This window comes from Gigantopelta aegis, unplaced genomic scaffold (genome assembly GCF_016097555.1).
Source record: "Gigantopelta aegis isolate Gae_Host unplaced genomic scaffold, Gae_host_genome ctg4312_pilon_pilon, whole genome shotgun sequence".
Taxonomy (NCBI): domain Eukaryota; kingdom Metazoa; phylum Mollusca; class Gastropoda; order Neomphalida; family Peltospiridae; genus Gigantopelta; species Gigantopelta aegis.
In genome coordinates this window covers 2,253-23,940 of record NW_024533793.1, presented here as the reverse complement: position 1 = coordinate 23,940, position 21,688 = coordinate 2,253, and the positions used below count along the sequence as shown (strand labels likewise).

At 31.5% G+C, this 21,688-nt stretch overlaps 2 protein-coding genes across 2 annotated transcripts; both read right to left on the bottom strand.

Annotated features, from left to right (window-relative positions):
* Positions 1-307: 307 nt before the first annotated feature.
* On the bottom strand, positions 308-3,363 carry LOC121392697 (nucleoredoxin-like; the record flags this gene model as incomplete). The annotated part of the gene is made up of 4 exons (XM_041523802.1): positions 3,239-3,363; positions 1,962-2,075; positions 1,047-1,253; positions 308-500 (listed from the first exon to the last, which is right to left on the bottom strand). Coding segments are annotated over exons 1-4 (639 nt in total), but the record flags the coding sequence as incomplete, so codon positions are not given.
* A 3,059-nt stretch (positions 3,364-6,422) lies between these two features.
* LOC121392696 (vacuole membrane protein 1-like) lies at positions 6,423-9,989 on the bottom strand. The gene is given in 14 exon segments (XM_041523800.1): positions 6,423-6,571; positions 6,574-6,604; positions 6,659-6,761; positions 6,814-6,833; positions 6,836-6,877; positions 6,954-7,070; positions 7,716-7,799; positions 7,853-7,926; positions 7,978-8,029; positions 8,176-8,260; positions 8,346-8,425; positions 8,766-8,861; positions 9,255-9,364; positions 9,965-9,989. Coding segments are annotated over 14 exon segments (1,068 nt in total).
* Positions 9,990-21,688: the final 11,699 nt, after the last annotated feature.

Below are 21,688 nucleotides of genomic sequence, written 5' to 3'. Positions count from 1 at the left end.
TAAATGTTAATACATAACTATTTATTGATATCACATTATCCATGCACATCACAGAATTGACACATTAAGGCACTACACACTATTAATATAAGTTACTTTCAAGGGATGGTAATTTGAGAAGATTTCTTTTCACAAATGACATTTTCATGTCTCAAATCAAAGGAATATATACCAAGCAATTGCTATGACTACCTTAATTAACTAAGATATTAATTGAGAAATATTTGCCACAGAGAATCAGAATTGTGAAAATATTATATATACCATGAAAATAACCCACCATATGATAGTATAAAATTCTTCTCACCTCTCTTTCTCTGTACTTGTAAGGTAAAGCTAACCAAGGCATTGTCTCATAGTATTCATCAAATGTCTTCTCATCTTTATCTAAACTAATATATACAATCTCAAGCTTGTCTTTAGCAACACCTTCTCTTAATCTTGTGTACCAATCTATTAAGTTTGGTGTAAAGACACGACATGGAGGACACCAGTGAGCACTGAAAAATAAACCCAAGACTTTGTCTTCTCCTTTTAAAACTACTTACAGGAACATCAGTTCTCGTGTCTTTACGACCACAACAGAGACAGTCAACGTCTTGGAAAAGCTTCTCCATAACACATTTAGTTTGTTTACTCAAGGGCTGATTAATTTACCAAATTGACCTTGTATTTCCTGTCATGAATATTGTTAGCACCTTCATTGGTCATACAGTCAAAGATACTACAATTAAAGTGTCATTAAGATATACCTTATAAAATTAAGCATATATCAATTTCAACTCATGCATTAAATCATAAAATATTCCATTTAAATGAACATATTTTAGTAATATTATATTATAACTTTTTTATCCGTAATTATAGTGAATGGTTTAAAGACAAAAAAATTTCAATATATTTTGTTTAAAATAGTTCATCAAAATATTGGCACAATAAAACAAAATCACATTTCTAGTTCAAGTTTAGGCAAAGTTCCTTCTTTATATCCTTTTAGAAATTCGTTCACTATTTTCTGAGTCAGTATCTTCTTACTACAAATGTACTTGCTCTGATTAGGAACATCCAATATCACTACCAATGGCAACTGATCAGGAAGTTCGGCAAACTGACGCAACTGTTCTCCAACATCATCATCACTTGTAGCACTCCCAAAATAAAAGTGTATGAGCTCTTTCCTTGCTTTAGCTGCATTTCTGTCATCTAATGTCTTATGATAAGCCTCTGATATTGGTTCCAATATGAGACGAGCCCTAGTTAATTGATCATCACTTTTATCTAATAGAATAAAGGTAGTATCATTAAAAAAAGTCTTTTAAGAATGATTTGTACTATAAAAGGATTAACATAATTACAGTGATATGGTTTTGCATTATTTCCACATCAAAGTATATATACAAGTACTGGAGCAGTAGCCATTGCCTCAATATAATGTATAAAAGTATGTAGGGAACAATTAGTCAAGTACTAAAATAATTAAAAGTGTATTGACAGTATTTATATCTAAGATCATACCAGTAAGCCAGATAACACAAGGGAACTCATTAATATGATCCACAGATTCATCATTTAGTTCAGAAACTGGTCTAGGATACCAGGGAAACTCCAAAAATTAAGAACAATTAGTGATAATGTAGCATTAACACTATTTTGGATTATACAATATCAATGAGTCATTGACTATTATTATATCCTTAAAATAAATCTCCAATAGAACTGACTTCTCCATCAGGATCATCTTCAATTATATCACGAGCTTGCTCATTAATAACTTTACCGTCTGCCCCAATAATACATACAGTAGGAATACCTATAGAAATAGATCAAATGAACTGTCTATACATAGACTCTCATCTTTAGATATTACCTTCCACTTTCAAGACACGAGTCAGTTTCTTTTTCTCCGTCGATCATCGAATGGAATAAGAAGCCATGGCATTTCTTGAATGTTATCTTCGTACATTCCTTCACTGCGATCAGAGCTGGCAAAGATGATTTCAAATTTCTCTCCTTTAGCTTTTAGTGCTTCATAAACTGTTATCAACTGAGGCTGGAAATGTCTGGCAAGGAGCACACTAGGATATAGAAAATAGAAATAAAAAGACATATTAATGTGCCTATGATTTAAAAGCGACATTGCATCAAGAGCTATGTAACATAGCATTATTGTTACTATGCAGGAAACCCGTAGCCTTACTAAGGAGGAAGATCTGTGTGCAATTTCTTCATGCAAGTTAGCTATATGTGCTACTGTTGCTGTTAAAAATATTTGTTCCTATATTAGTTAATACATATTACTAATTACAATCAATATCTAACACACATGAAGCACTGAACCACAATATGTAGCAGGTAAGATAAATGAATGAGCGTAAAGATGTGAAATAGCACATGAATCCAATTAATATTACAAATATCATTTGAACTATATACCCATTGAGCTGAAAATAAAATCCCCAAAGTATTGTCACTTATGTCATCATATGGTACTATAGTGCCGTCTGCTTTAACAAAGTCTCCATCAAGTAGTTCTTTCATGGGAATTGGTAGCCAAGGGAAGTCTTCTCCATCGACATCTTCTGTAACTATGGAACGTCCGTCATTTGTAATCAGTTCACAGTTAGCTCCATTAATAAAGACAAGTGCTGGAATACCAGATACATTAAATTCTTTGCTAATTATAGTCTAAAATGACAAGAAAGAAAAATGGAAATAAATTTGTTTCACATTTGAGATATGAATGAAAAAATTATTTAGTAAAATGTACTGAGAAATTAATTGTAAGATACAAAGATTTAAACTGTCCATATTAAGATTTTATAAGTGCAAAGTACACAACTAAGAGAAATAAAGTAGGTACTAGACACCAATCTATGCATTAAACTGCATAATATGCATCCTATTCATGAATTGATTAAAAGGAAAACTAGTTTAGTAAAAATTATACTGTTACATTATTATTGTTAATCTCTAACTTAATAATCAAACCTACAGCTGCACTTATATCAAAAAATAATATTAAATTGATTACATACTTTTTTCTTTCTCGTTCTGCAAAAGGTAGCGCAGCCCAAGGCATCGTCATGAAATAACGCATAAACTCCACGTCACTTTTATCTGAACTCACGAATATGATCTCAAAATTGTCTCTGTTAGGACCTTCTTTGAATCTATCATACCATTCAGCCAATATTGTGTGAATTGCTTGCAAGGTGGACACCAATGCCCAGACATGTACACGCCAATCACTTTTTCGTCGCCTCCGAGTTTATCAATGTCGATGCGCTCCAACATATCGCCTTTGAGCACGTAATCGCCAAATAAGTCACGCAAAGTAGGTCGAACAGTCCCACCTTCAGCCATTTCTTCTTCGTCTGGTAACCAAGAACTTGTCACTGCTGATGTTAGAGAAGAAGACGTGAAGCAACAAATATATATATAATATATATATAGTGTTTTTATTTTCGACTCATCATCTTAGGGACGTGTTGAAACCATAAGGTGGTACAGGCTATCTGTTACTAACAGGTATGACAGCAGAGAAAGTTAAAGAAGCACTTAAAAGAGAAGAAAAGTATCTTTTAGAAATACAAAGAGCCGCTGAACAACAACTCACTATCCTCAAGTAGACATATGCAAAAAGGGGTGTGGCTGTTAGTATAGATCCATTTTATTCTATTCGTCCATTGTAATATTTGCTTACATCTAGTTTTTGTTACTATATCTAGTGTATTAGGAATGGACAAATAAATAAATGAATGGATCAATTTTGTTTTATCCCATTTTTCACTGGTATCATAGGCGGAACAAGTTGTTCTTGAGAGACAAATATTACATCATCAAAGTCAAGGGTCATCATCGTCTCATCAACAGTCCTCTGACCCTATCATTAGACCATCATTGAGTGAAGTAAGAGAAGGAGAGGAACTACCAGAACTAGAACTAGATGTGACATCACAAACAATACGGTAATTGTCACATGAAAAAAATATTAAAATAATGTAATAATTATTAATTTATTAATGATTTAGGAAGATCAATCCTCACTAAGCTCCTTCTCTTAATATACCAATTAATAGTTAGAACACATTTTGTGTTCATAGTCAATAATAGTACATTAAGTGTATATATTAAAGTACTTGTTATGACTTCTTTAATAATTACATCACCAATATTATATCATTAACTATACCAATAGCTCAGAGCCAGTGGTAATGGTTGAAGAAGAAGAAGAAGAAGAAGAAATAGAGAGTATGTAGAAGTGGAGGAAGACTAACAAGAAAATGCTAACAATTGAGCTTTATAAGATTCTATAATGTACATAATTAAACAATAATTATTCATCTGTTATTATTATATTAATATAATATATAATAGTTTGTTTAAATGAAAAGGAACAATTAGTCAAATACTAAAATAATTTAAAAGTGTACTGACAATATTTATCTTTAGATTAATTAATATTACATTACTAATAACTATCAATATTTAATTCATAAAGCACTGAACCTCAATATGCAGGTGATAAGATAATAAGTGAGTGTAAAGATGTGAAATAGCACATGAATTATTTAATATTACAAAATAAATCCATTATGCCATCATATGGTACTACAGTGCTAGCTGTCTACTTTAACAAAGTCTCCATCAACCATGTGAAGCCTTCTCCATTGACATCTGTGATTATAGAACGTCTATCATTTTTAAACAGTTCACAGTTAGCTCCATTAATAATGACAAGTGCTGGAAAACCAGATATATTATATTTTTTGCTAATTATAGTCTAAAATGACAAGAAAGAAGAACAGAAATAAATTTATTTCACATTTGAGACGTGAATGAAAATAAATTATTTAGTAAATGTACTAAAAAATAAATTGTAAGACTAGATACAAAGATAGAGTCTGTCCACATTAAGATTTTCTAAGTGGAAAGTACACAACTAAGAAAAATGAAGTAGGTACTGGACACCAATCTATGTATTAAACTGCATAATATGATCCTATTTTTAAAGGAAAACTAGTTTAGTAAAAATTATATTGTTACAATCATTATTGTGTTAGAGCTCTCACTTAATAATCAAACCTACAGCTGCAATTATAACAAAAAATAATATTAAATTATATTTTCTGATTGCATACTTTTTTTTCCTGACATATCACAAAAGGTAGTGCAGCCCAAGGCATAGTCTCGAAATGACACATAAAATCAAAGTCGTTTTTATCTGAACTAACGAATATGATCTCAAAATTGTCTTTATGAACTTCTTTGAATTCTTCGTACTGTTCAGTCAATTTTGATGTGAATTCCTTGCTATCTGGAGACGAACGCCCGGGCATGTAGACGCCGATCACTTTTCCGTCGCCTCCGAGTTTATCAATGTCGCCTTTGAGCACCTTATTGCCGAATAATTTACGCAAAGCAGTCTCAACTTCAGCCATTTCTTCTTCGTCGGGTAACTAAGAACTTATTACTGCTGATGTTTGAAAAGAAGACGTGAAGCAACAAATATATATTATTATATACAAATGCAGTGCTTTTATTTCGCCTTATAATCTTAGGGACGTACTAAAACTATAACATGGTACAGGGTATCCGTTACTAACAGGTATGACGGCAGAGAAAGTTAAAGAAACACTTAAAAGAGAAGAAAAGCATTTCGTAGAAATACAAAGAGCCGCTGAACAACAACTCACTATCCTCAAGGTGCATGTGCAAAAATGGGGTGTGTGGCTGTTAGTATGGATCTATTTTGTTCTATTAGGAATGGACAAATGAATGAGTGAATGGATCAAGGTTTTATTTATCCATTTTTCACTGGTATCATAGGAGGAACAAGTTGTTCTCAAGAGTCAAATATCACATCATTGTCGTCGTCTCATCAACAGTCCTATGACCCTATCATTAGACCATTATTGAGTAAAGTAAGAGAAGGAGAGGAACTACCAGAACTAGAACTAGATGTGACATCACAAACAATACGGTAATTGTCACATGAAAAAAAATATTAAAATAATGTAATAATTATTAATTTATTAATGATTTAGGATGATCGATCTTTCCTAAGCTCTACCTCTTAATATACCAATTAATTGTTAGAATACATTTTGTCAATCATAGTAATTAATTAAGTATAATTATATTAAAGTCATATTGTAGTAAAGACATGACTTCTTTAATTATAACATCACCTATTATAGAATTATTATATTACTAACTATATTACCTATATTATATCACTCACTATACCAATAGCTCAGAGCCAATGGTAATAGTTGAAGAAGATGAAATAGAGTATGTAGAAGTGGAAGAGGAAGAAAAGGAAGGAGACTAACAAGAAAAACGTTAACAATTGAGCTTGATATGATTATCATGTACATAATTAAACAATTATTATTATGTCATTATTATGTCATAGAGTATTATTTGTGTTCATGGACCATATTGTCTTGTGATTTGTCTAACGACGACAATAACGAATGAAGCATCTTTTCATCTTCTCTCTTAGCATATGCCTGTGCCATTGAATTGATAATAGAGATAACAAAGTATGCTACCATGGCTAAGAGGACTTGTCAAATATGAACTGTAGTAGACCTGTGCTCTAAATAGAGAGAGAACAGTAATTACGTTAATTAAGGACAAGTTATTCTTGTACCTGTGTAGATTCTGTACCAGGTTTTGTGTGAAGTTTTTGTTTTTGAGCCTCTAAGTATTCACTAAAAGGTTTACGTAGATATGGTCCAATATAGGGTATGAGACTAAAGTGAAGATATCCTAAAGAATTACTAAAGTATACTGAGTTATACTGACCCTATCAAGTCTACTGCCCACACTCCACATGATTTTTACTGAAAGCAATGATGACAAATAATTGCTAAAAGAAAAAAAATCATTTTAAATTATATTAATTAATTAATTATTATTACTTGTTATATGTTTCTACGTCTTACCTGAATATGCATTTTAATAATAGCTTTGCCAATGACGGTGGCTCCAAAGAAGGTCCAGAAAGGTACCAGAAAATGACCACAGGTAATACCAGCCAAATCAAACAGTGGATTTGGAATCTAAAAAAAATAAACATGAATATCATTTTACATATAACCCACAAGAACACTATACAACCTAATAGTACATAAATTAGTAGCTTAGAAACCATGGTAACTGCAATTTCCTAATAGCATGTCTATTCCTACAGTGATGATATGCCCAAGACTAAGGTTTGTAGCTGGTCACAAGCTGATCCTCAAGAGGTGAATTACCGAAGAAATGAGGTACGAGAATCCCAAAAGGCAACTTCTTGCCCTTTGTGGAGAAAACCCAATATGATAAATGACTTTAACCAAGTCTCATCATTTGGGGATATGTACTGCCTTGTTCAGTACATTATATGTCTCTCCTCATTCTGTCGTAGTTCACCTTCTCTTAGAAATGGGCATAGATATCTGAGTGGGATTTTAATTATAATCTAATCAATAATACACTGTCAATTGAATCCAACTGTTTGTCTGGCAAATTTTTGCAACAGCTTCATGTACATCTCAGATCTCCCACTACTAGTTAGATAGTAATATACAATATTAGTAGGTGTTACTAGTAGAACATAATATTGGAGTGTTATTAAATGCATTATGTTGGAACTACAAGCCAACTTAGCCAAAAATTTTGTTACTTATTAATATAAAGTAGTTCATATTATTTTTAAAACTTACAGAAGCACACAACAAAATGCCAAAAAAAAAACCAACTCGCTCAACTAATCTATGAACTGCCTTTTTAGCACGAGTTAATGGATCCTATAACAAAACAAACTATTAAATACCATACAATATCTAGCAGATCTATCTACCTTCTTTTGTGAGTGTAAAACAGCTTCTAACTCTTCATATTCTTCATCTTCTTCCTCTGAGCCAGAGAGACGTGCTGTAAAGGTATTAACCACTTAATTTAGATGCCATATTGAACACAATGGACCTGCTCGTGCCATGAAATATGGAGGCAACTCTCCGAGAGCTGTACCTAAGCCCTATATATAATATATATAGTTTATATAGTAGAGTTATTAATACATACATAATTATTAATATAGCATTACATTAATTAATGGCTTAAAGCAGCTGCTTAAAGTTGTGTGTAGTGACTGTTGGCATGGAATTTAATTTTTTCTCTTACCCACATAAATGACTCCAATCTGACTTTACTCATAATTGTCCAAAGAGTTATGTCATAAGAGGATTCTTCATCTGGACATATAATACTAGCATATGTATGTATGTGTGTGAGAGAGATAGAGAATGCATATGTGTACAGATATCCTAGCTAATAATAACAAACCCACTTACTCCAGAGGGTAAGGTGGCTCAGGGAAATCCACAGAATTACAAGTCCAAGCAGCTAATGTTACAGAAGCTATATGAGGTCCCTAAGTGTACAAAGACACAGACAACGTGAAAGGATATATATCACAGACAAAAACAATGTTAGACAGGATGAAACCTGCTTTATTATTAAAGATGTGAAGCTTAACACACATGATGTATGATCGTGTATCTATGTACATATACATGTTATCATGTACATATGTACATATAAACAACCTATTTACATGTACATATGTACATATAAACAACCTATTTACATGTACATATGTACATGTAAACAACCTAATTCATATGTACATATGTTCCCCATAATAGTCAATGAGGTGATTAACATGAAAGGGATTATAAATAATGTGTCTCTAGTGTTTTGCTGTGCTTTACTAGGTAGAGAAGAAAGGTATGTAGGCCGGTTCCCAGACCAACTGAGGACAGAACCCCAAGTCCAATCCAGTATCCACACACCAAGTATTTGCCACTCTATTCTTTGGACTAACTAGAGAAGAATGAATTAGGACTTATATTGTTAGCCCCTCCCATCCTTTTCACCTTTTGATGAGATCCATCAATATAATATAGAGCTGTTGATACAGAGATCAAAATAACTAGTAATGTAACAGTCTTTCTATGTTGTAATATACTGAGAGAGAGAGAGAGAGAGAGAGAGGAGAGAGAGGGAGAGAGAGAGAGAGAGAGAGAGAGAGAGAGGAGAGAGAGAGAGAGAGAGAGAGAGAGAGAGAGAGAGAGAGAGAGAGAGAGAGAGAGACGAGGGAGAGAGAGAGAGAGAGAGAGAGAGGAGAGAGAAGAAGGGGAGTACACATGTACATACAATGTAATTGTTACTTACCCATGAATCAATTTTCGTAATTCTACTATAAGTTCTCTAAAGAAAAACATTAGTGTTATGATAGGTTTCCGCCATATCACAATAGATGATCTTTCCTTCTTCAGTTTTTTTGTTTTTAATTCTTCATATTCAGGATCTATAGAAAAATAATGTGATTTCTTTCAATTTGTGCTATGAAACATAAAATTAGTGAATACAATCATTTAATCAATCAAGTTATATTCACTTTCATCTGCTCAAAAAATTTACTCGACTCATTTGCGTATATATTCCCTCCATTTTCACTATCAATCAATCAATCAATCAATCAATCTACTACATTAATCCTTGCAATAACACACATTTCTCCGCTAACTTCACACCAGATGAGTCTTTTAAACTGTTCTCTTTTGAATTGATGATACTGTCTTCTAAATAACAAAATTACATATTATTATAACTCAATTAGTACATGATTTGTCATCTGACATAGTAGGACTGAATAGTCCATTGATTTCATGGGGTAGTCCCAGAATGTCAACTCCCAAATGCTCTTATAGTAACTCTCTTAGGGTTTTGAGTAGGGGAAGACTTATGAATTTGGGGCTAACATTATGGAAGCTGCTTTATATTTGGGAGTTGATATTCTGAGAATAGACCGATTTTACAATTATATATATTTTCCAAATTGTGCTCAGTCTATTTCTTATAGTTAAGTTATAATACTTTTATTACGTAACTATAAAGTATGTCTTACTCTTTCTCTGTCGAATCTCTGACATCTTCATATAAAAGGTGACAAGATAAAGTCAGGCGTGTAAAGGGGAGTGACCGAAGTGTCTACATGTGCTCTAAAATTATTAAGCCTGAAAATTATAAATATGTTTCCCATCCAGCTGTTAAAGATTATTTCATCATTAAAAGTTGTGTATAAGTTGATTTTTGCACAATTTGCTACATAGAACAGAATGTTGACTAACTTGATAACTACCTACAGTGCATAGTAAAGTGTGACCACCATGAGTATCGCACACAAAGAGTGTTGCTGTAAGTAACAGATGTATAGACAAATTGATACAGTAGGTGTAAAGCTATCACAATTGTGTAAACATTGTGTGATCATTATTGATACCGTTGTTACTTTTCATTGGTACATTAGCATAATACATTGTAACTCATGTACTGAATGCCAGTACCCCTACACTGGTATATATAAATACTAATTCTATACAAAAACAGACATATTAATCTTTTTTTTATGAAGTAATATTATATCCACAAACAGTCTTACTAATTAAAGCCAGTATTTTTGAATACCAAAGTTCATGTTTAAGTCAATTAAGAGTAGTAGCTAATTACATGAAGAATTTAATCTTGCTGTCTATAGTTAGAACAGTTTTAATTTAATTAACATCAACAACTTCCTGTCATTTCCTCCCAAATCTTTAACAGAACTAATTCACATTCCCATAAATTCTTGTGTAGCGAAATAAAGAGAATGACACAGCAAATGATTGAACTCAATGATGATGCAAATATCATAAACAGAATCACCTTCATTTACATATCATCTTATAATATGTTTCCTTACATAGTTCTGTTAAATAATTCTGATAAATAGCTCAATGCATGCTAGGGCAAAGAACTAAGACATAGTTCTGGTATATATATAAATTCAGGCAAATGCCTCTGATGCATGCCAGGGGCAAGAAACTAAGACATAGTTCTGGAGGGAAGGAGGCAAGAATTAGGACATGGTTCATTCATGTGAGAGGCAATGACATAGTGTTGGTATATGCTGTAGCAAGAATGTACTTCTAGTATATGCCAATGTAAAGATTATATCAAGACATAGTTCTAATAAATTGTGGTTTACAGACTAGAGAAAGGACATTAGTCATCTAGCTTAGGAATGGTACTATAGTACTAGATAAGTAATAATATAAATAACCAATGGAAGTATACCTATTTGGAAATACATGTACTTGTGGAGGAAGTATAATACAACAATTCAAACATAATTGTATATCTATGTATAAAATAAAAACTGATACTATGTATATATATATATATAACTATATATATATATATATATATATATATATATATATATATATATATATTAAAAATGTGTCTTAGAACTAATATATGGACTGATAGGTCATCATGCTATATACATACTAGTATCTATATTATATTAGTATCTATATTATATTATATATAGTGCTAATATATAAACTATGTGACAAATATAGACAATCAAAAAGTAATGTTTTAAGTACTGGTTAAAATGTTGCTAATTAATACAGTTAGGTTTCAATGTTTACCAATTAAAGTATAGCATTCCTTTAACAGTACTTAATATACTACTTTAAATTGTTATTTTGTCATACTTCATAGTACAATGTGGTGAGGTAGGTTGGCTCACAAACAATTTTACAAATCAATCTACATTATATTGGTAGTAGCTATACGTAGATCATTTATCACTACATCTAAGTTATCACTACACCCTCCTCTCAATAATATCTTAAAAATGTGATTGTATAACAACATAACAATCTCATGCGTTTGAAACCTGTTATTAATATATTGCACTAAGAAAATATATTATCTATAGGTTACACATATATATAACATTATATTATTAATATAGTGAACTAAGAGTAGTTGGACTTATCATACACACTACATATATAATTAATATTGATTGGAAAGTCAACTTAGGAAATTAAAATTCTGTTGTTGGAGGTTGTAATAATGAGCTACATGTGTGAGGTAATAGACACGACTATGTCAACTTTACTATAATTAGTAACATTATTCCTGGTGTAGCTATTTATATAAATGGATTCTACAATTCAATATTAGTAATTTTCACATGTTCTATGATTGAGGATAATCAATGAAAGACAATGATATATTTTTGTGATTTATCTATAACTAAATGTTTTTTAGTAAAGGTGTTTTAAACATAAAAAGGAGAAAGAAAGAACATCATGCCATCGCTATACTGGTAGTACTATTGTCTGCCTAATAAAAGCAATTTCAGTTTTATCTCACATTATGTATTATTATTATTACATTATTATACATTTTAATGAATGGCAAACTTTGCTTGTGAGTGGTTTCCAGTGGTAGTCAAAACTCATTGAACTGTGACTAATATGATTAGGTAGGTAAATTTATTATAGCTCATTACCTTTTGTGCATGCATATCACTTATTTATGAATATTATGTAAGTGTATTATTGAAGTATCGATCAACTAATTAATGTCATGAAATGTATGAACAATCAAGTGAGCAAAATGTTGTAGAAAAGTAATCAATGTTCAATAATGACTCCAGCTGGAACTATGATCTCAAAATTACTATAATAAGCTGTCTACAACTACATTAACCTATATAAACCACATTTAAAACATATAAATATGAACTATCTATACAAATTGTGTATTATAATATCATAGGATATTCTAATATAGCTTCGACACATTGTAGGTCTTTAGGTGAGTAAAATGTAGCAATGAATTTGGCATGGAAAATAATTTCATATGTCATCTGTTGCTATCCTAACTACATGTACCATAAGTATACAAAAATGTTATAATTCGATTGTTAATGTACTAAATATTTCATAATGGTGTTTTCTCACTTTGCCTACATCTCATTTGTCCTACTCTCATTTTTAGCTACAAGTATTGCTTTGCCCATAAATCTTTGTAGGGTTTAGGGTTTTAGTTGCATAAGCAAAATGACATAAATGAGAGTAGCTAAAATGAGATGTAGACAAAAAGAATATTTCTTCATGATGACTTCTCCTCATCTTAGTCATATCTCATACTACGATTTTATGTTAGCAACACTTAACATATAATTATGTACCTATTACAATATTCCTATATCATAGGAGTAGGAACAGGGGGGGCACAGGGGGCACGTGCCCCCCCCCCCCCAATATTTTTGGTATATTGTGAGATGGTTTCACAATCACTGATTTAGATTAGCCACTTTTCAATCCCTATCCTCATAATACAATTTACAGCTGTAGATGAACATTTTATGTAAAAACATTTCAAAATTTTTGTCAGTGTAAACGACAGAAGGTTTATTTTGGTTGTTTTTGAAATACTTCATTGTTAAACTGAACAATGTTAAAATGTTATATATGTGCCCCCCCATGAGAAAATTGTTCCTACACCTATGTATATAATTGATGATCTAGACAAAAGCATACACATGCATTCCTTACCTATATATGTAACATATATAACAACATGTGACTGTTATAGATGACATATGATATAGTTTTGTGTGCAAATTCATTGTTACATTTTACTCCACCTAGAGACCTACAATGTGTCGAAGCTATATTAGAATATCCTATGATATTATATAATACACAATTTATATAGACAGTTCCTACTTATATATGTGTAGTGACAGACTTATGTACTAGTAGTACAGCAACAATAGTTACAATCTATACTGTATACAAGACATTCATAATTTCAAGAGATAATCATTAGCATTAGAATAAGTGTTAACTACTCTCCATGTGATCAACACATGTTCTATAAATAGTACTAAATCCTTTTGCAGCTAAAAATAGAAGTGACAGCTATTAATAAAGTTAGTATTACTACAGGTTTGAAGTACAGTTTTTTTTAATAGCAAACATAACATACCTTTCTGTGAAACTTGTACTTCTATAAAGAGCTACACTAGTACAGTAATGGTAGACACTTTTGGTTACATATTTTAGTGTTCATTCATACGTGTTTCTATGGACTGATGAAGCATTGTCATGAATATAGTAATCTGATGTATCCTAGCCATGTCAATTTGACTAGCTTTAATTGGTTTTAATCTATCCATCAATACAACTATCTATTCGCTCACTCCATCCATTCATCCATCCATCCATCCATCCAGCTATTGATATACTTTCATAATTATTGTTACTTTAGTTAATTGATATAATGTGGGCGGAGCTAATAGTAGCTCAAACGTGCTGTCAGATATAAGAACAGCGAGTGCTGGTTGCTCAGTCTTCATTCACCCTTTGAAGTTTTCTCTGGTGTGTGAAGTGCTGCTAACAAGACAAGTCTGCTCGAAAAAGAAAGCACGAAATGTAATTATGATGTAGTTACAAATGTACTTTCTATGCTGTTGTTGCAGCTGGGCTACAATTTTACTAGCAGCTGCTATTGGCTGCAGCTACTGTTTCTCCATTACATTCTGTATATATCACTAGTCTGAAGTTAGCGTGCGTAGTTGCAATTATAATTTAGAAATTCAATTGCAATAATGCAGCCTTAAGACACTTTATTATGTATATATATATTTGTATGGCTTGAATAGTTTGCTGTGTTGGGTTAGAGAGAGAGTGTGTGTGTGTTGATTAGAATTACTATGCTAGGCTTATTGGTGAGTGTCCCACACATTTTCTTTTCGTGGTTTTAAATGAACCATCGTATATCAGTTGATGCAACAGCTTTGTATGTAAATTTGTTCATTGGTCTGGTTTTTAATTCCCTAAACCTATAAGGTTATCAAAATAGAACTGTGTGGCACATTGCTAGGTAACTGGTTACATGCAGAAGCACCACATCCTGTATGGTCAATTTGCCATGAATGGTTTTATTAACTTCAATATAAGTAAGATTTGGTGGTTAAGAGTATGAACACCATAAGTAAACTAGAAGTCTACAAACAAAACTTATGAAGCCATAGTACAGATGTGAAGAGGGAGGGCTTTATTTGAGCCAGTGGTGTGTAAGAAGTAGATGCATAACCTCAATACTCCTATATTGGTTGCTAATCCTGACCCCAATGACCCTAACATTAACCCTAACCTTAATGTGGGTCTAATGGGAACTAACTAAAAAAATTAATATTACCTTATTTTCTATATTGGTCCACGATCCTAATTGAGGTCAGATATAGTTTCATGTCTTTGGTAATAGCTAAGAAAGCTTTATGATTTCCTGACCAATCAGATCACCTGAGATTTGTACAAGCTAAAGTGGAGGGAAGTTCTACAGTAGTATTTTATGTCTCTTATTGGAAGGTTGTTTTTTCATGGAGCATTCATGACACTTTATATTATGACATCATAAATTGAGCAAAATATTTTGTGATAGGATTTGTTTTTGTAACACACAATCCTCTTAACTGGTATTAGTATATATCATCAAAATACAAAGAATATTTTGTCAGTAATATAGTGGTATTTTATTTAATTATAATTAAACTAAATTCCTTTTTGTTTAGTCTAGTTATATACATCCAATAAGAGTTTGGTTTATTTGGTAAACAATATAACTTGGTCTATAGTTTAGAAGCATACTGAATTATCTATTAGCTTAAGACTATTCATTAGGTGATTCTTCCCAGCACTTTATTACATATAACTAAGACCGCATACAATAACTGAAATATTTATAATGCAAGAAATAACTAAAACTATGGCCATCTAAAAACATTGTTCAAGGGCCAATATATAACTATAATCAACTAAAAGTGAAAAAGAAAAACTGAAACATTACTACAATAATATAATACTAATTTCACTTGCAAATATCCTCTGTACAAAGTAATAATATATACTATATATATTGTATATATATTATTTTTTTGTAAACAACACAATTGCCATTAGAACTTTACGTTGTGATTCTTTTTTCTGATTGCTTCCTATCTGCTATATTACTGAATTAATTTTTGTAATTGTATACACATTGTCTCATGGCAAAGACTAAATCTTCGTAAAAGAAAATATATTCTTTGGAAGCATATACTTTAGTTGTCATGTGATATTGATATTGATAGCTTAGTAACTTTTATACTATATATACTGGTAATATTGACTGTACAGAAAACATCATAACTATTACAAGATTGGTATTTTTTTGTGTAGTAACTTCTATAGTAAGTCATGTGATGTCTGTTGATGATTCAAATACCTGTCAAACTAGTCAGGGATAGTAAGAGGTGTTCTGTATTGGTATCGCAATAATTGTACTTAATGTAAACGATATTGTCAATCTGTTTGGCTTTAATGTCTTAGAATTGTAGCTTTCATTTGTTAATGCACTTCGACTAGTTGACACTTTTGTTCTCTAAAGAATAAAGTAATCAATGTACAAAGATTACTGTGTTTGTGCCCATCTGACTCAAAGAATAATGTATCTACACAACATTCTTTACATGGAGGACTGGTCATCACATTGATGGTAAAAACCCTGCTACTTTCAAGCCTATATCATAGCTGGGTTTTCGATTGGGTGGCTTTTAGTTTAGATAGCAATATGATATCATTGTGTTATTACAAAGATTATCTTCATGCCCCAGGCGTGAAGTATGACACAACATATATGGTACATAGAAGGCTGGTAGTCCTAGTAGATGTAAAAACCCTGCTACTTTTTAGGCATGTATTCACAGCTGGGTATTTCTAAAGAATGGGGTGGCTTCAGTGCAGACAACATGCACTTGGGTTTGTGTAGTGCAATCATAACTTCAGTAGAAGAGAATTAATACTATTATTTACATCATTTAATTCAGTAAAAACTTGTTCTAGTCCCACTTTTGTGTACATAAAATATGTATTGAAGAGGTTTCAAAGTGTTCCCTACAAGCAGACGTTTGCCAACCTGTATTCTCCTCTTGACAATTGACACTTTATATGCCGGTTTTCTCATGACAATTAACATGCAGTAATTATTTAACTTTTATGGTTAATGTTTAGACCAATAACACCAGCAACATCATAAACAGCATTCTTGAGACTGTGATGGTGAAATTGTAATCAACCTCAATTCTAGTCTTGATAGCTGTGAGTTTATATTTTATATAGAGTTAATTTAGTGAGGATTTAACTTTGGCAAATTGTTCCAAGAAAAGATTGTTGATTAAAACAAAATTTTTGTTATTTACTAAAATCTGACAATGTTATCTGTAATCATATGTCGGGCTTAGTTTGGTGATTATGCTAACTTGCCAATAAAACATTTAATTTCTCTCTCACTAATGTTGCTGAGGAATATTGTTATGTATTATTGAAGTTATATTTTATGATTTAAAGCTACCTATTGTAAATGTATTTTTAGTGGTCTATTCTAGTTTTGAAAGCAAAGTAACAAGTGGTGCATTATAATTATCCTGTAACATTGATAATTGGGGGGTTTTTTCTTTTACACTAATTATGAATGTGAAAATAATCCAGATATCTAAACAGTTTGTCTTCATACTGATAAGAGCTAATCTATTGCACATGTCACTTGTTTTGTCATTCATTTATAAATGAATAATGTTTGAACAATATTGATAGACATTCATTTCAATATATTTGTTTGTAATGATTCAATCATCCATCCATCCATCCATTCATTCATTAGTGTGTAGGAGTCGTGGTTAATAGAATTCCTAATGATCACTGATATTATTAACAAGACTATATTCCCTAACTTTTCTACCTGTCATGCACTTCCTGGACTTTGTTCTAATAATGTAGGGCGTAACTTATGGCTATTGTATAGATTTATTCTAATAAAATTTTCAAATGTGACATTTTAGTTTGTTGAAACAATTATATAATCCTCCATGTTTAAGGGATAATAAGTACGTGCACTAACTATAGATGTGTAGTATTTGCTAGTTTTTTGTTGTTGTTATTTTTACTTTTAGTTAGTATAAGTCATTTTTGGCCTTAGTTTGGTATTAATTCGTTTTGACTTCTTTATGATTACGTTATTAGTATTAGTAGTTTTGGCTTCTTATGATTGTTTTAATTTTATTAGTTCGTTTTGGCTTCTTATAATTGTTTTTAGTTAGTTTTGCTCTAATAATTCTAGTTAGTTATATCCTGCATAAAGTGCTTTAGTATTGTATATGATTTTAGTTAATTTAAATAGCAATATGCATATGAAGTTTAGTTTGATTACAAATAGGTATTACTCAGCAATACATTTTCATGTTCTATTCTTTTCATTCAGCTAATTCCTCCTTCCATTAGTGCTAGAAGTTTTTGGGTCCAACATATAACTTAGACTTAAGTCCGAGTAAGGCATCAGAACTTAGTTTTTAGTATATCGATATCATATGCTGCCAAATTACTTTATAGTGTTTAGTTTGACAGATTATTGTAAATGATAGTATGTATGTATAATATGCATTACAGGTAATATTGTATGTACTATATATGTAATATGTATGTATATATTATCTATTATGTATTATGTAATGTATATATGTGCTACTATGTATGTATTAGGTATGTATTATTTATGTCTATACATTCTTTATTAATTGACAAAATTAGGCTATTCATTTTCTATCATCCAAATAGATTATGGTTCATTCTCTATATTCATCAATATAACTATCAAGCTTTATCTATTACAATTAGTTATTATTAGTCTTGTCCCTCACGATGATTTTAGAGTAATATAATTAAGTTAAATAAACACAACTAGACTTAAATAAGGGTTTAGTTATAAAAAAGTTTATACTCTGTCAGTCCAGAATGATTGAACACTTGTAATAAGCCTTTGTTAATATTGCAAATTAGGTTTGACATAAGGTCCTGTGGAATGTGAAGAATGCAATTGTTTTATATGGATTTATGATTTGTCACTTACCTCAAGAGTGGCACTCAGTTTTTTGATTAACTTTCAGACTTGAAAGGTCTTTTCATGGCATCAAGCATTTCTTGCTAGCTTATTCTTAGTCAAGTTATAAAATTGCGTTATGGTTATTTTTAAGAGCATGAATCACTATAACTCAAACAGCATTAACAATTGGTTATCTATCAGTCATTTGGATAAAGAAGATTACCTACACGGATCAATGCCTGTAGTAGTAGATTATGGGGGGAAATGTTAGTAAGTAACAATAGTAATAACAATACAATTTTGGGGTGTAAATCCACATTGAACCTTATTGTTAACCGTGTCAATCAGAGTAAAAAGAATATCAAACAGTGATTGGTAAAGGGATACAATAGTTGGGAAGAATAATATCAACATGAATTGTAATGGTATCAATATATTGGTAAGAAAAGAATACAAACAGTGATTGGTAAGGTATACTAGTTTGGTCGAAGAATATCAAACAGTGATTGGATGGTATACAATAGTTGGTAAGAAGCATATCAAACCAGTGATGGTAATGTCATACATAGTGGAAGAAATAATATCAAACAGTGATGGTAATGGTATACAATAGTTGGGAAAGAAAATATCAACAGTGATTGGTAATGTTAATACAACCGTTTTGTAGAGTGTTAACTTCATATTGTTTGATATTTTGTGACTTCTGGTGTCAGCAACATTGCTACTTGAGGGAGGTAAGCTGTCATTGTCAATGTTTGATATAGTGCTTTCTCTTTAATTTTACTTTGTAAAGTAGATTGTTAAGATCCTTATAACACTACTATGATAAGGTGGTTTATGGTGGAGTACTATAAAACCCATTGTGTGTTAATCAATAGTGTACAACCAGCTGCCATTTTGACCTTGAGACTACATGAATATTATTAGAATGCCTCAGATTTGGATGGCTGACTTATGTAACTGTGTATATAGATGATGAAGTGTGTAGTAGAACTCCCCCATTCGAAATTAATATTACGTTCTGTTATTTTTAACAATATATATTTTGCTATATTAAATAAATATAAACTTAATGTTTGTATCAAAGTACTGAGTCAAATGTTACCATTTATTTTTTTATTGTTTCCTTTAGTCGTTTTTCTTTTTCTTCTGAACTTTCTATGTTGTAGAGCACTTTCTGCTTATTTAAAGAGTGGTAGTTAATTTACAAAACCTATACTTTTCTATAATTGGATAAAACTCAAAAAGATGTAAGACGTGTAATAATCTCTCTCTCCTCCTCTCTCCTAGCTCATTCCAGAAGGGGTCATTAGTGATACCCCTCATAGCTTCTTTATTAACTAGTTATGTCCTACGAGCAACTCACAAAGGTATTGGCATTACAAGACGTTAACTAAATATCGGCAGATTACCTGAAGGTTGTGACTAAATGGTTCATGAAATTGTTCTTGGTTCCTTGATTTGTGTATAACAACACATTATTAATGCGTGTTTTGAATGGTACCTAGTTTATATTGATGAATTATGTAGCTGAAGAGCCGGCAAGAGATCTAGTGCTTTATGGAAGTGACATAGTTCACTATACATTACTTATAGTTTTATTATTGTTCCATCTGTTTACTTCCTGGCATATGCAGTGCACCATGCCATATGATTAATAATAATTTATAATGATTTTTGAACTACATGTTATTATTATAGTTATTTTATATATTTTTCTGTGACATGAGAGTGACCAAATGAAATAACACTTAACTGACAATACATATAGTAACAATATTTAGTAGCCCTAACTGTGAGTGTTTTGCACAGTGGTGTTGACTGATCATTTTTTCTAGCATCCTATATCTTGCAGACGCACTGCTAAATTATATGAATCTTGTAACTTAGTCAGTTTCACTGCTAAGTCGTAAAAAACTAACAATTATAGGAAGATGTTTTCAATTATAATGTTTTTTTAAAAGTTTAAATCTTTAGATCTATGTACATGTACTAACTTGACCCTGAGACATACCTGATCTAATGTAAGACTACCTTTTAGCCTATACTATCTAAACTTTAACCCTTCTCTTGTATTAGTGAAAATCCCCTAATTAACCATTATTACTATTACATAATGTACAATGTATTCTTAGAATTAAGAATTCATTAATGACAGGCTTTGACAGTAAAATAGAATTGTGGCATGTAATTACATATATCTCTTATTTATTAAACATTCATGTAATGACAGGCTTGACAGTGATAGAATACCACATCACTACATTTTTATGCTTTAGTTTTATGAGTTCATAAGCAATTTCCTTTTTCTTTTTCTCTTCTCTCTTTTTCTCTTGAATCTCGTCCACTTACGCGCACCACGCACACATTTGTGCATGCATCCTGCTCATCACAGATGGAGACCTGTTTGCTACAAATTATGGTGGATCTGGATGATTCTTTTATCATGGCATCATTACATCAATTGTAGCTGATAGGCTACTCAAGGGGCTAGCTCTTGAACATTGATGTGGTATGATACTAGTACATGTGACCATTAATGGTGATGGCATATTTAGTAGGCGGGAATATTTCAAGAGATTACTTAGAACACATGAAAAACTAACTATTTAGTACTTACGTAGGATGGCGGTAGGAGGTCGAGTGACTATCCAGTGGTCTTAGGTAGCCTCTCTGTCGATTCATTGATGTTAAGACAACATTGAAATGGGACTGTTTAGTAGATGGGAGACTACACTTGTTTCTTTCATTTTTCTTTTCTTGTTAGTTACATTATGCTAATCCCATAAATTACTGTACTAGTGATTGGCTACTATAGGATTGCTAATATGCATACTTTACTTTGGCCCAGGAGGCTCACTGC